Below are 15,687 nucleotides of genomic sequence, written 5' to 3'. Positions count from 1 at the left end.
CCACCATTAATTCAGCTACGCATCTCAAATCCACTTTGCTTTATCTCCAGTGTAAGACCTTAACCTTTAAGTACTTTTTTTTCTTTTGTACCTCCTTTTCCATTTGGCCAATTCTACTTTTCAAGGAGTTGTTTTCTTTTTCCATTTTGTCAATTGTATTTTTAAAGGAATTGTTCGATTTTTCTTCTACCTCTCCAATTTGACAATACTTCTTGAGCTCTTCCAAGAAAGCTTTTTGGGCTTGAGACCAGTTCATATTCCCCTTTGAGGTTTCAGCTGTGAGTATATTGACAATGTTGTCCTTTCCTGAATTTGTGTTTTGATCTTCCCTGTCACTAAGATACTTCTCTATGGTCATTGTTTTTCTTTGTTGTTTGCCTTTTTTTTCTGGCTTTTAAAGTTGGTCTCTGCATGTGGAGCACAGGGGGCACCGACCCAGGCTTCTTGTGCTGGGGGCTAGGGGCCTGGTTACTGGTTTTGTGTGCTGGAACCTCAGATGTTGGCAGTGGAGGCTGTAGGAATCCGGTAGTTTACCTGGTGCTGAACTGGAGCTGGTGGTGGTAGCTGTTGTGTGCCTGGTGTTGGTGCTCCACCACCATAGGGCTCAGAATCTCCAGCTGGTTTGCTGAAGTGGGGCCTGCCGCGATGCCTCCCATCCTGTACTGGTCCCCTTCAGCTGCAGCAAGAGGAACCTTTCCCATTAATTCCCCTAGCCTCTCCAGCTAAAAGACTGCACTATTCCAGGATTTTTCCTGGGGCAGTATTCTCTTATTGTATCTCCTCTTTCTGCTGGCTCCACTATTCCAGGATTTTTCCTGGGGCAATATTCTCTGCATTTTTCAAGGTCAGTAAGGGAGGGTGAGAGTGACTTATACTGCTTACTCTGCCGTCTTGGCTCTGGGAAGTCGAAATAGGTGACTTTTAAATACTGTCTGTGAGCTGATAGCTCCAGGAGCAGCTGCTGCTGCTGCTGATTCAGTCACTTCCAAGGCCTGCTTCTGATTTGCTGGGGCTGAGGCTGGGACCAAGCTCCTCTCCCACCCAGGTCCAAAAGACCTTTCCTACTGACCTTCTAAGTTGTCTTTGGCATTTGTGGGTTGAGAAGTCTGGAAACTGCCATTGCTGCCAGTGATTCAGGTGTCCTTCCCCCCCCCCCCAGGGGTCTCTGGGACTAGGTGTGTGTTCCTGGGGCCTGTGGGGCCTGTGCTAGACCGTGTTCCTCTCCAACCTGTGTGTAACAGACCTTTCCTGTTGACCTTTTAGGTTGTCTTGGACTGGAAATCTGCCTCCCTCTGTGTCTTTGTCAGTTCTGCCACTGTAGAATTTGTTCAGTCACTTTTTAAAAATATTTGAAGGGGTTTGAGGGACAGCTCAGGTGAGTCTTTGCTTTCACTCCATCATCTTGGCTCCGCCCCACCTTTTCTTTCTAAGAAGTTGAATTCCTCTTCTATATAACAGACATTCATATCTTTGAAGACTACCAGTACTTTAGACTCTTAAATTACTTTCCTTCTTCAAGCCTTAATTTAATCATGGCTTCCAGATTTATGCTTTTAAAGCATTCATTATTTTGTTGCTTGACTTATGATGTATTTTTTTTAAGTCCCTATAATTATTTTCTGATGTTTATCTAGTCTCTTAGTATTCCCTAATGTGAAGTTCCTTTCCAGCCAGGCCATTCTTCTTATTGCTGTCTTTTACATTCCATCCTAAACCAGTTCTCAATTCTAATATTATCTGGATCCACAAGTATTCCTGAAGGTATTTGACCTGTTTATCATTTACTCATCAATCGTCTTCCTTCTTTTTGGTTAGGAAGGGTTCATACTTCTATAGCTGCTTTAACATAACAGGTGCAGTATTTTGATAATATGAGTCTTTGTAAGGATACTTTTCAATTCTATTAGGATTCATTTTTATAGTTTTGAAGGTGTACTTTAAGACTAATATTGTATAGCTGTTACTTGCTTTTAAGTGTATCCTTCCCATTCAGCTTTGATTTCAGAATGCCAGTGATTTCTCTTGATGTATTTACTACAGGCTTCTCTTTGATATCATTATGCTCAATATATCTTTCTTGGAATTGACCAAGGTATTTGTAGGTATTTGTCCATTGGTTCAGTATGACCTCTGGATTCAGGCTCAAAACCTATTCTCTCTTTATTTCCTTGGTATACATTAAGAACCTTAAACTTAAAGAGTCCAGTATTTTTCTTTTCTCTGAGGCCAAGCTTGGTCTTTGAAAGTCAGCAGCATTAAATTTTTTTTTTTGGTTTGCTTTATTGTTATTCTTTTCCTTTACCGTTGTCATTATATATGTTCATTTCCTGGTTCCATTTACTTCACTTTGCATCAGCTCATAGAAACCATCCCCTTCTTTGTATCCATCATATTCATCATTTCATATATCAAAGTGATATTCTATTATATTCATATACTACATTTTGTTTAGACATTCCCCAACTGATAAGCTTTGTTTCTAGTTCTTTGCTATTCCAAAAAGTGCTTCTATAAATGTTTTGATTTATGTGGGACTCTTAGAAATATGAGTCTAGTCCAAGAATCTCAGAGTCCAGGGGTTTGTACATTTTAGTCAGTTAACAGCCTCACCAACAGTCTGTTATTATGTCGGTCTATAACCTCTCCAACATCCACCACTCCCCTATTTTTGTCATCCTTGCCAGTTTGCTAAGTGTGAGATGAGACTTCAGAGTTAATTTGATTTGCATTTGAGAACTGTTTGTTCATATCTTTTATCTCTTAACTGTTGGGGAATGACTTTATGTTTCTGTTAATTGGCTATATTTTTGGCTTTCAGACCTTTGTTAGAGATAGTTGATACAAAGATTTCTTTTCTAATCAGCTGCTTCTCTCAGTGTCCTCGTTGCATTAATTTTGTTCATGAAAAACTTCAATTTCATGTGACTGAAATTACCTACTTTATCTGTCATAATCTTATCCAGAGGTGGAACATTCTGTAAAATTTGGATTCAGTCCAAAGGCTTTATTTAAGGATCTAGAAGGCCACATGTGGCCTCAAGGCTGCAGGTTCCTCACCCCTTATTCTTATCTATATCCCTTTTTCAGTTAAGAATTTACCCCTAGCCGTAGTTATGAAAGATATCTAATCTGGTTCTTTGCAACTTTTTTTTAGCATGACCTTTAATATTCAGGTTTTTTTATATCTATCTATCTATCTATCTATCTATATCTATCTATCTATCTATCTATGTGTGTGTGTGTGTGTGTGTATCAGTGTAGTGTGTGATGTAGAATGTTGATCTAACTCCAATTTCTGCCAAATACTAGTTTTCACAACAATGGTTTTTTTGTTTTTTTTTTTGGTGAGGCAGTTGGGGTTAAGTGACTTCCCCAGGTCACACAGCAAGTAAGTATCAAGTATCTGAGTTTAGATTTAAACTCAGTTCCTTTTGACTGCAAGGCCAGAGCTTTATCATAACACTGTACCACCTAGCCTGCCCCCTTCACAGCAATTGTTGCGAAATAAAATACCTTGTTAGGTATTATATGTTTGTGGGGTTATCATAACCTGGTTATTGTATTCAGTTATTTCTGATTATTTCTTGTCTAGGAGGAAAGGAAAGGGAGAAAGAATAAACATTTATATAGTACCCCCTATGTGGCAGGTACTGTGCTAAACACTTGTTTGTTGTTGCAAATAACCTATTTGATTCTCACAACCACCTTAAGAGGTAGGTGCTATTATTATCCCCATTTTACAGTAGAAGAAACTGAGGCAGATAGAGGTTAAGTGACTTGCTCAGGGTCACGCAGCTCGTGTCAGCGGCTACATTTGAACTCAGGTTTTCTGCCTCTAGACCCAGTATTCTATTCACTGTGCTACCTATCTGCCTCTGTATATCTGCTTGTTCCTTTGATCTACTTTTCTGTTTTTTTAACCAGTACCAAATAAATTTGGTGATTACTGCTTAGTAATATAAAGTCTAGACACTATTTCCCCTTCATGTCTACTTTTTTTCCTTGCTTCCCTTGATATTCTAGATGTTTTGTTTCTTCAAATAAATATTGTTGTTTTGTTTAGCTCTGTAAAGCCCCTTGGAAGTTTGATTGGTGTAGTACTGAATCTATGCATTAATTCTGGTAATATTGTCATTTTTTTATATATTGGCCCAATCAGGAGCACTGAATGTTGCTCCAGTTGTTTGATGGTGTTTTTATTTTTAATTTCTTTTAAGAGCATTTTGTAATTGCATTTATGTAGGTATGAAATGTGCTTTGGTGGAGAGCCATATGTGGCTCTCTGATAGTTTGTGCATTTTGCAGTTATTTTGAGTGGGACTATTTCTGTTATTCCCTCCTGGATTATTATTGCTGTATACAAATGTTGTAGATTTTTGTGGGGTTGTTTTATAGCCTACTACTTTATAAAGTTATAATTATTTTGCTGATTCCCTTGGATTTCTAGGTAAACTGTTATGTCATTAGCCAAAAGGGGACATTTTGTCTCCTCTTTGCCTATCTTTATGCTTGAATTTCTTTCATTTACTGTTGTTGGTAGCATTTCTAGAACCATGTCAAATGGCAGCAGGGAAGAGGGCAGTGTTGTTGATTATTCCTGTATTTGTGGGAAAGGCTTCTCAAGTTTCCGCATTGTGTGTAATTTGAGCTTGTGGTTTTAGATGGGTAATTTTTTTTCATCATATTAAGAAAATATCCTTTTAGTTTCAGGATTTTTCAAGTTTTTAAGTACAAATGAATTTTGTACTTTGTCAAAGGCTTTTTCTACATCTATTGAGATAATCATGTGGGTTTGAATATTTTTGTTTTGACTATAGTCATTAATTTTTTACCTAATGTTGATCATGTATTTTAAATAGAAGAATTTTCTGTATGGGCATAAAATAATCAACCTTCTCTTTCGGTCTCGTTTATAAATTATTTTATAAATTTACAGTATATGAATGAGTCGTGGGCACATAAAAGAGTCAGATGCTTTGTGATAATTAGCAAAAGCAATTTACATATATGTGTGCCTTCAGGAAGCTTTTTCAGTGATTTTTGATTTGATCATAACTTGTTCTTACAACTTACAACTTAAGGACTTCTTGGCATATCTTTTTTATTTGGCCAGTGTTTTATGAGCTTATTTATTTATTTAGTGAGACTAGCTATAAATGCTTGTTAAACATGTACTTGTATATATGGAGGAATTGCTGCTATTTTCATCTTTGGGTAGAAGATATGTGAGACTTTGTGTTAATAGAGATGGGTTCAGACTTATGTCTGAGAAGAAGCTAGTGAAATGCTTTCCTAGTCGTTCACAAATCACTGTAAAGCATCTGAGCCAATAATTATGGATTTTATCTGCCCTGTCTCTTTCTAGTATTGTAGAGAAACTGGAGTTAGTCTAGAACAGGGCTTCTTAAACTTTTTCCACTTAAACTTTCCACATCTTAAACTGTGGGTTATGACCTTGTGTGGGGTCACAGTTTAAGAAGCATTGGAGAAGCTGGAGTTAACTGTTCTGTTGATTATTATGTTAAAAGTACATCAGCTGTTTCTCATTTGATCACACTTGGGTTTTTATTGTGTTGGACTTGTTGAGACCATAGAGATGACCAGAAGTTTTCTATATTCTTCTCTTACCTCTGGGTATTCTCTCTTGCCTCTGAATTCTTTACTTCTCAAGTCTCCGTAATAAAGTTTTTTTATTGATGTTGAATTATTAGTTTTATTCTTGCTACTGCACTGATTCCTTATATCTCCTAACCTTTTGACTTTTTTTAGTTGCTAATTGAAAAATTCTGGTATTTCTGATATGCTTACCCTGTTCCACTCCCAATCACCTCCCCCCCCCATTCCTTTCCACATGTTTCTTTATTGTTTTCTTTAATTGGCCGTATGGCTTCAAGTTTTTGCTTTATCTTTTAATGTCTTCAATAACTTCTTTAGTCATTCTTTCACATTTTTATGGTGATGTTTCATTAGCTTGCCTTACCTCTTAAATTTCTTACTGTGGCAGTGGCTATTGCATATATAGGTATATTCAGGTCTTGGAATGTTTTTACAATTTTTTTTTTCAGATCCTGTAGGAGAATGTTTGCTCATGGTGGTTATAGTAGATACCAGCAGATTGCTTCCTCTGTCATTTCTTTTTCTCACTAATTTTCAGTCTCTCCCTGTCTACTCTGATACCTACAAATCCTCTTTGGGTTTTTCCCATTGTCAAAAAACCGTTATTTGATCTAGCCATCCCTGCTTGCTCTTGTTCTGTATCTCTGTTCTCTTTTGTGGCTAAACGCCTTGAGAAGGCCATCTATAATAGGTGCTTCTACTTCCTTTACTTTTTGCCCTCTTCTTAATGCATCTTGAATGAATTTTCAGGGTAATGAATAGCCTGGAGACCATTTTCCTAATGTATAGGTCTGACCAGGTCACTCTTTGTCAAAAAGATTCCCTGTTGCCCGCAGAATGAAATGCAAATCTGTTGACCTCCTACAGGCTTGCTTCATGTGCTACCTTCTGAAAGTGGCCTGTCCTGAGTATCCCAGTCCTTAGACATCATTTCTCCCTAGTGTGCAGCACAATATCTACATCATAATCATTGAAATCATTTTGTGTTTATTTTTTATAGATCTGATATTTACTTATCTACAAATATATTGCGTTCTGTCTATAACTCTAAGCTCTTGGTGGGTAGAGATTGTCTCACTTTTATTTTTATATACTTAACACAGGGCCCGGCACTTGGCAGGCACTTAATAAATTGTTTGACACTCAGGTCCTCCACAATCTGGCTTAAGTCTACCTTCTTTACCTTCTTTTATCTATACATAGAACTTCACCCTAGTCCTTATATGGTCTATGTTTTAGCCAAACTAGAAGCCGTTCCCTTCTTATGTCCTGCTTTCTTTTCTCAAACAGGGTTGTCCCTCATATGTAGCATATATTCTCTCCACATCTTTAAATCCATATCTTCCTTAAAGGCCCAGTTCAAGTGTTATCTCTTCCAAACAAGCCTTTCCTCATCACTTTAGCTGAGAGTGATCTCTACATGCCCAGATTTCTTACAGTACTTTATATAGACTTCACATCCCATTCAGCCATTTACCCAAGCCATCTCATCATTTGTCAAGTTCTCCACTCCTTTAAAGTTATTTATTGTTCATTTGTTTCTGACTCTTTGTGACTCCGTGGACCATACTGTTCAAATACTGTTCATAAGGTTTTCTTGGCAAAGATACTGGAGTGGTTTGCCATTTCCTTCTCCATTAGATTAAGGCAAACGGAGATTAAGTTACTTGCCCAGGTTCACATAGCTAGTAAGTGTCTGAGGCTGGATTTGAACTCAGATCTTCCTGACTCTAGGCCCAGCACTATCCGTTGAGCCACCTAACTGCCACCTTTATAATGGGAGCTATTAAATCATGTCTGATTTTGACTGTGTCTCCTTGGTATTTGAGTTCTCTTTCAGGAGGTGACTGGTGGATTATTTTTATTTAAGATTTCTTGAAATAAAATGTCTAGGCTTTTTTTTGATTATGATGTACAGAAAGTCCAATGATTTTTAATTTTTTTCTCTTTGAATATGTTTTCCAGATAAGTTTTTTTTTTTTTGCTAGGAGAATATCTTATATTTTCTTCTATTTTTTCAGGCTTCTGACTTTGTTTTTAATATTTCTTATTGTTTCATGGAGTCATTGGCTTTTATTTGGTACATTCTGATTTAGGGGGGTTGTGACTTGTACCTCTTTTCCAGTTTTTTTCCTCTAGTGATCTCATTTCATTGACAAAAAACATTTTTAACTCTTTTCAAAAAGATTTTGGAAAAAACAAACCCACAACAAAACTCTTGCTTTATGGCTTCCAGAAATTCACAGTGTTTGTCTCTTGAGTGTCCCTGCCACCATAATAGCTCATTGGGGGAGGGTGTGGGCCAGTGTTATTTTGTTTGCTCATTCTTCAGCTTACTTTTTGATTTCATACTTGATGTTAGGCCAAGCCCTGTGAATTTCTGGAGTGAAGGTCTGGGCTGATCTTGTTACTCCTTTCTCGGGGGTATTGAGTGTTATGTTATTCCAAGATCTCAGGGACAGGCTGGGGATCTGCAGCCTTTCAGTGCTCCCAAAATGGTTTGACCCAGAGCGGATTCTGATTGCTGCCCCTTGGTTGGGCTTTGAAAGTCTCTGGCCTGGGTCTGGGTCTGAGCAACAGGAGATTGCTTGTGGGCTAACCCCCCATCATCCAGTTGGTGAGCTCTGCCAATTCAGAATAACAAAATTGTAGGCTCCCCTTTACTTTAGAATTCCAGCCCTAGTTATTCCTCTGCAGGCTGGGCTAGATGCTGAAACTCAGACCCTTCTCTGCTGCTAGAGTCTGAGCTACACACACTCCTGCTGCTTGCTTCATAACTTCCCCCTTTCTTAGGGCAAGGGCATAAGCTCCTCATTCCACCCTGGATCTGTGACCTGGAACTGAGGAGTGGATGACAAAGCTACCAGTTGGCACCTGTCTTTGTAGCCGTCCTCTGGTATGGTTCTGGGACCTCCTCTTGCCCTAGGGCACAGTCTCTCCCAGGGTGCTGGAGAACTCTTAGTGCAGCATGCTCTTTGCCTGACCCTTTCCCTAGTGTCAGCAGATCCCTCCTGTCTCCCTATGCCAATCTTGGCTGAACCAGTAAGTCGTGAACCAGTGACTTACTGCAAATTTTTCTGAATTTCTTCATCAGTATTTGGTGTTGTGTATTTTTAAGATCTCTTTGGAGGAGCTTTTGTGGAGGAACTCACCGTACCTGTCTCCTGCTACTCTACTGTCTTGGCTTTGTCTCCCAGGTTCTCTTAATGCTTGTGCCTTCCTCTGAGATTAACTTCTATCTACTCTCTCTCTATTTTGTGTGCATCTGATTGTTTATATGTCCTCTCCTCTGTTATACTATGAGCAGAGGTTCTTTTTGCCTTTTTCCTATCCTCGGTGCTTAGCATGTAGTTAGTGCTTAATAAATAGTTGTTGAATGTCTAAGGGAGAGGAGAATGAAAGACAGTGTTATCAACATTGTAACACCTGACATTTGTATAGCTTTAAATTTTGTAAAGAAAAATGGGAAAGAGAGATATGGAGAAGAAACTCTTTCTTCAGATACTTACTAGCTGATTAACTACTGAGTAGTCTTGCAACTGCTCTTTGTTTTTAAATCTTCAGAGCTTTGGAAGTAGGTTGGTGGAGGGGAAATGATTTTCTAGATTTTGTATTTTCCTCACCCATGGCTCAGGGATAGACCAAAATTAAAAAAAAAAACCCTCTGGATAATGGACCAAATGGGTAACATACGTGTAGGTCAAGGGTAGGGAACCTGTGGCCTTGAGGCCACATGTGGCCTTCTGAGTCCTTGGGTGTGGCCTTTTGACTGTTTTACAAAACAGATCCTTTTATTAAGGGGATTTGTTCTGTAAAGTTTGGATTCAAAGGGCTGCACTTGAGGACCTAGAGTGCCACATATGGCCGAAGGTTCTCCACCCTATGTAGATCATTCAGTTGACTGTTTAAGGATTTATGAATTTCACAAATATACTACCCAATCTATTGTTTTCCTTAATGTTATTAAGCTAATTTTTGGAGGCCAGCCCCAGCCAATTCTGCTTCTATTAGATCCTTTGTTATAGGATTTCTGCTTTTGCTTTCGCTACCAAACTTCCTCCCCTAGTTTTCATGCAGGAAGTTGTGCCCAGGTCATGGAGCCAATTAGCAAGATGTTCCTATGTGATGAACAAAGAAGTCATTTCAGACTTGCTCACTCTATAACTGATCAATTTATGATGTTTTCTTTAGGAGTTGCAGAATGATTTAGACAGAGAAACGAGTAATTTACAAGAATTAGAAGCCCAGAAACAAGATGCCCAAGATCGCCTTGATGAAATGGACCAACAGAAAGCTAAACTTAAAGATATGCTAAATGATGTAAGGCAAAAATGCCAGGAAGAAACACAGATGGTAAGTGTTAGTTTATCTTTGAAATTTTATGTCTCCCTATTGCAGGTTTAACCTTGTATTGGACTAGTTAAGCCATCCTATCCTTAGTTATACAGACTACACCTGTAAAACAAGGTCTCTTTGAGAAGGAAAAAGTTACACACCAAAAGTACTGATGTGAAATTACTTGAATCTTCAGATGCTTCTTTTATCCTGCTGGGGTAGGTATAGATCACAGCCAGTCAGCATCATCTTATCCCATGGGCTTCTTTTTCATATCTTTCCAAAAATCCTTCATAGAAAATCCATACAGAACACTGGAGAACTTCCTTTGTTGTTGTTGTTTTTTAATCTTAGGGATACCAGTTCAGAACTTGTAGTCTTGATCTTTTGTCTTTCATTCTTGGAACATGATCAACCTACATCTTTTTTCTGACATATATGACTTTGAAAATATCTTTTATTGCTGTATACAAGTACTTTATAAATGCCTTTCTTAAAGTTTTTTACAGTTATTTTCATTCAAATAAAGATATTTTGTTCACATTTATCATCATTGTGCAAGGCTTTATTGCTTTCATTATAATTTTCTTGCTAAAAGAACAGTATCTAAATTCAGGTTTAATATGAACCAGATTTGAGGAGAAAAGTGTAGCTTGTATTCATACAGATATAGCAAATTAAAAAAAAATTTATTCAAACCTTTTCCCCCTCTCAAAACTTTCTTTAAATGGTAACATTTTGTTGTCTGTTCTAGAGTATAGTGTAGCCTGCTATTCCAGGCTCAACCTTGACATTCAGTTCAGTTTGATAAGCATTTATTAAGCTTCTGCTACATGCAGAACTCTCTGCTGGCCACTAGAGAGAGAAAATTTAGGTAAGAAATTAGGGACATACCAAAAAAATAATCATATCCTTTGAACCACTATCTGTAATTCCATCCCATTGTAGGCAATATATTGTTTAAGTCAAGGGTTCTTAATTTGGGGTCCCTGGACTTAAAAAAAATACACACACACGTATTGTTAACTTTTTCACTATAATTGATTTCCTTTGTAATCTTGTGTATTTTGTTTCATGCATTTACAAGCATTATCCTGAAAAGGGATCCATAGTTTTTACCATACTCCCAAAGGGGTCCATAATACAGAAAAAAAGTTAAGAATCTCTACTTTTATTGTTCAGATCCTGTTTGCTATTTACCAGCTATATAAATAGGAACAAGTCATTTACTTTCTTTGAGCTTTTGCTTCTTGATTTATAAAATGGGAATGATACTGTCAGTATCTACCTGACCAGGGGTAGAATTCGGATTAAATGAGATGCCTGTATGTATGTAGGTGTATATATATAAAAAAAATGTATGTAGAGTGCTTTCTAAGCCTTAAAGTATCATGTAAATGTAAATGGTGAATTTATTATTATTTCAGGGGTATTCATGTTACAGTGGCATTAAAAATTTGAGGAATATAAAGTAATTTGGAAAGCCTGATATCTAAAAGAAAGCAAAACGCTGGGCATGGTGGTACATGCCAATAGCAGTCCCTATTATGCTGGTGGACCTCTTGAGCTCAGGAGTTCTGAGCTGCAGTAGAGCTAAATTGATTAGCCACTCACACTAATTTCAGCATCAGGTGAGCCTTCAAGAGTGGGGGTCTACTGTATTTCCTAAGGGATTCAGTCCAGGTCAGCAGCAGAACAGGTCAAGGGTCTATGCTAATCAGTAGTGGGATGGAGCCTATGAGCATCTCTGTCCTTTTGGCCTGAGTGAAATAAGGAGACCTAGCCTTTAAAAAAAAATGCACAAAGACAGCAAAAACAGAAGAGCAGCATACACAGTGAATATAACTAGATGAAGAGAAAAATATATACACAGATACGGACGTGAATGAACAGAGGACAGAACGGGACAATAACAAGCTGTGATGAACACATTTTATGTAAAAATTCATTTTAAAAGCAGTTATAATTGTGTGTTGATTTTATTGCTTAAAATTGGTATAATTTTAATTCTAGGTTTCAAGTCTTGTTTTTTTTTTTTTTTTAATGAGGCATTTGGGATTAAGTGACTTGCCCAGAGTCACACATCTGGTGAATGTTATGTGTCTGAGGTTGAATTTGAAGTCAGGTCCTCCTGACTCCAGGGCCGGTGCTCTATCCACTGCTCCATCTAGGTGCCACAAGTCTTGTTTAAATAATATAAAGATTATACTGTAAAATAATTTCAGATCTTAGAACTGTATTGAAATTTATTTCAGATTTCATCATTGAAAACTCAGATTCAGTCTCAGGAATCGGATTTAAAGTCACAAGAGGATGACCTGAATAGGGCCAAAACTGAATTGAACCGATTGCAACAAGAAGAAACCCAGCTAGAACAGAGCATCCAAGCAGGGAAAGTTCAGCTGGAAACAATAATTAAATCTTTGAAATCAACACAAGAAGAAATTAATCAGGTACATTCACAAAAATTATACCTCACTTTCTATATAATTGCAAGGTGGTCTTTTATGCCAAAAAGAAATAGTTATCGTTGACATCTGATTTTGAATTTGTGTCATTGACACATGGTTGAAATGGCCCTGGATTTAGAGTCAGAAGATTAGAGTTGAATTTGAGCTATGCTTCTTACTTAACCATTCTTTTAACTTCTTGTAGCCTCTGTTCCCTTATTTGTAACGTGGAGATAAAGATACTTGTAGTGCCCACCTCACAACGTGGTTAGGTTAAATGAGGTGGTGTATATGAAACACTTTATAGACCTTAAATGATTATGCAAATGTCAGCTATCGCTCTTATTACCTGTGTGGCCCTGGGCATTAGTAATAACTGACATTTATGGCTCTTTATTGAGCCCTCTTCTCTTTTCTCTTCTCTCACTTGGTGATTTCATCTGTTCCTACTCACCTGGACTGTTGCAGTAGCCTCTTAATTGATTTCCCTCCCATAGTTCTATCCCCCTCTAGGCCATTTTCCACTTAGCTGCTGAAGTGATTTTTGTTTCTTTCTTTTCTTTTCTTTTTTTTTTTTTGAAGAAATTTTTTTTACAACTAATAAGCATTTGTTTTTTCCCTCCTCCTTCCAAAAAGGGGTGGAAAACCCATGATACAAGTAGACATAGGCAAAAGTGGTTTTTTTTTTTCTGTGTCTACCCGTGTTGTTCCCTTATTCAAGCAGCTTCAGTGGCTCCTTCTAGGATAGAAGAGAGCGTTGACTCCTTTGTTTGACATTTAGAGCACTTCACAATCTGGTTGCAACATATGTTTCAAGCTTATTTCTTCTTTTTTTCCCACATGAATACCACATTCTGACCTGGTTTACTTACTGTTCCCTCACATGACATTCTGTCTCCTGAGTCTGCATCTGCATTGGTGGGGCCTACCTCGCTGGTCCCCATCCCGTTCCCACCCCTGCCTCGAGGCCCCCCCACCCTACCCCCATTGAGAGTCTGGAATGTACTTCTTCACTTCCACCTCTTAGGATACCTAGCTTCCTTCAGGGCTTTGCTCAACAGAACCAGAAGAACAATTTATATAATAATTGCAAAGACAAACAACTTCGAAAGGAACTCTGATCAGTGTTATGATCAACCACAGTTCCAGAGGTCTGATGATGAAACATCTTGCCTGCTTTTTAATTAAGAGGTGATAGAATGACATGTTGTATAGATTGAGACATATTTTTTCAATGTGGCCAATGTGGAATTTGTTTTCTTTGACTATTTGTATGTGTCATAAGGGTTTTGTTTTGTCTTTGCTTTTTTTCCCCCAATGGTAAGACATGAGAAGGAAGTAAAGCAGATTTTTAGCTGGGAAAAGCCCCCCAAAGTTTAACTCAAGTGTCACCTTCTACATTAGCCTTTTTTGATCTCCTCAGGTCTTAATGCTCCCACTCCCACTTCACATATTTGTATTTATTTTCTTTTTATGTGTTATTTAGACTGTAAGCCCCTTGAGGGCTGGGACTGTTTCATTTTTCTTTGTATTCCCAGTGCCTAGCATATTGTAGGTGATAAATATTTATTGAATGATAAAGAAATCTGAAAAGTCATCTAGTCCAGTCTTACCCTGATATCATGAAATTCCTTCTACAATATCCCTACCATATAGTCTTCCAAACATCTTTCTCAATATCTGTGTTGGGGAGCTCAGTACTTAGTTAGGCAGCCTATTCTGCTTTCAGCTATCTCTAATCATTAGGAAATGCCTACTTACATTGACCTTTATGTTTTATTTCACTGCCTAAAATTTGGACCCCTTAGTCCTAATTCTTCTCTCCAGATATTGGTAGAAAAAGTCTACTGTCATTTCTTCACCTTTAAAACAAGAGAATATGCATATCACCTTGAGGGAGTGTTTAAGGAATAAATCATCTTAGAACTTTCAAATTGAGATCTACTCTTAGCTATTCACAGAAGGAGATATAGCATAAGAAAGATGTGCTGCTTTTGGTTCATTCTGGTCTCATTTTCTGCTTCTGACTATATTGTAAACTTTTTGAAAGAGCGTAGGATGATAGTTCCCCTCACTAGTCAAGGACACACCTAGCACTTGGTGATGTATGATGCTTAAATTTATTTAAGCCTTTTTGACCCTCTTTATATCTTTAGCCTATCACAGTATCTTTTTTCCCAGAGTACTGTGCTAGGCTCAATAGTAGGAGTTACAAGGAGGCATATTTTTGCTCAGTGTAAGGAAGAACTTTCTAACAGTTAGAATTATCTGACATTTGACTGGGTTATCAGCAGAGGAAGAGGGAGTTTCATATTACTGTAAGTATTTAGGAAAAGGCTTAGCCACTTGTATCTGAATACATTGTAGAGGGGATGGTTTTTGAATCAGGTAGAGGTTGGAATGCATGTCCTGGTTTAGGGTTCCTTTCAGTCCTCATAGTCTGTGTTTTAAGGATTTTTCATAGGTAAGTTGGACTAGATTGGAAGAACCCAACAATTCTTCCCTCAGTAAGGCTTCTACTTCATATGGAAGAAACCTGTTAACTTTTTGTTCCTTATAAAAAGACTTGTAAAAGCATTACTGGTCTTTTTATTCCAAGTGAAAGATGCAGTCATACTCAACAGAAGTGAGATGATTACTTACCTGGTTCAATTTTCACTTATATCCAAATTAATTTTTCAGGGTACAGTTGAACTCAAATAATCCCAATTCCATTTTCCCCAAGTGATTCTAAGTGAGAAAACCTGGTTTCTTCTTTTGTGCTTTATCGTCATGGCATGGAGGTGACTCTGGGTTCTTGAACGTTGTTCCAGTGGAGTCAAAGCCCTGACTGGTCCTACCAAGCTGGAAAAACTTTGAGAACAGACCTAGTGAGGATTTGTGTGTCAGTTGTCCAAGAACCAGCCACAGCAAGCACAGTAGGCTCATCACCAGAGGGCTGGCCACCAGGTGATTTTTACTTTTGGCCATAGCTACTCATGCAGCTGCCTACTAAGGAATAGAGAAGTTGTGATCTATGTCAGTTGAATGAATACCCAGACAGATGAAATCAGAGATTCTGGAAGTATTTCCTTTTAGTCACAAGTTTAAAAAATTATATATATTTCTGTACCTAGCTTTTCTATGAATTAAATCTATATTGGGGGTTCATATATATTTATACATATATATAAAATTATAGATTATGTAATAGTGTATCAATTACAGTGTATATATATGTATGTATGTGTATATATATATACACACACATATATATATACATATATTTTAAATTTTATTTACTTAT

The 15,687-nt window shown here is 37.6% G+C and overlaps 1 protein-coding gene across 6 annotated transcripts in view; it reads left to right on the top strand.

Annotated features, from left to right (window-relative positions):
• Positions 1 to 15,687, top strand: part of EPS15L1 (epidermal growth factor receptor pathway substrate 15 like 1) — a 129,081-nt gene that overhangs the window by 49,707 nt on the left and 63,687 nt on the right. For all 6 annotated transcript variants that reach the window (XM_078154060.1, XM_078154061.1, XM_078154059.1 and 3 more), the window contains 2 exons: positions 9,808 to 9,969; positions 12,207 to 12,404. In XM_078154060.1, the coding sequence (XP_078010186.1) occupies positions 9,808 to 9,969; positions 12,207 to 12,404 (360 nt within the window). The remainder of the gene's footprint in view (positions 1 to 9,807; positions 9,970 to 12,206; positions 12,405 to 15,687) is intronic.

Source organism: Phascolarctos cinereus, unplaced genomic scaffold, assembly GCF_003287225.1.
Source record: "Phascolarctos cinereus isolate Bilbo 61053 unplaced genomic scaffold, phaCin_HiC Scaffold_4;HRSCAF=312, whole genome shotgun sequence".
Taxonomy (NCBI): Eukaryota; Metazoa; Chordata; class Mammalia; order Diprotodontia; family Phascolarctidae; genus Phascolarctos; species Phascolarctos cinereus.
This window is presented reverse-complemented; position numbering and strand designations above follow the sequence as displayed.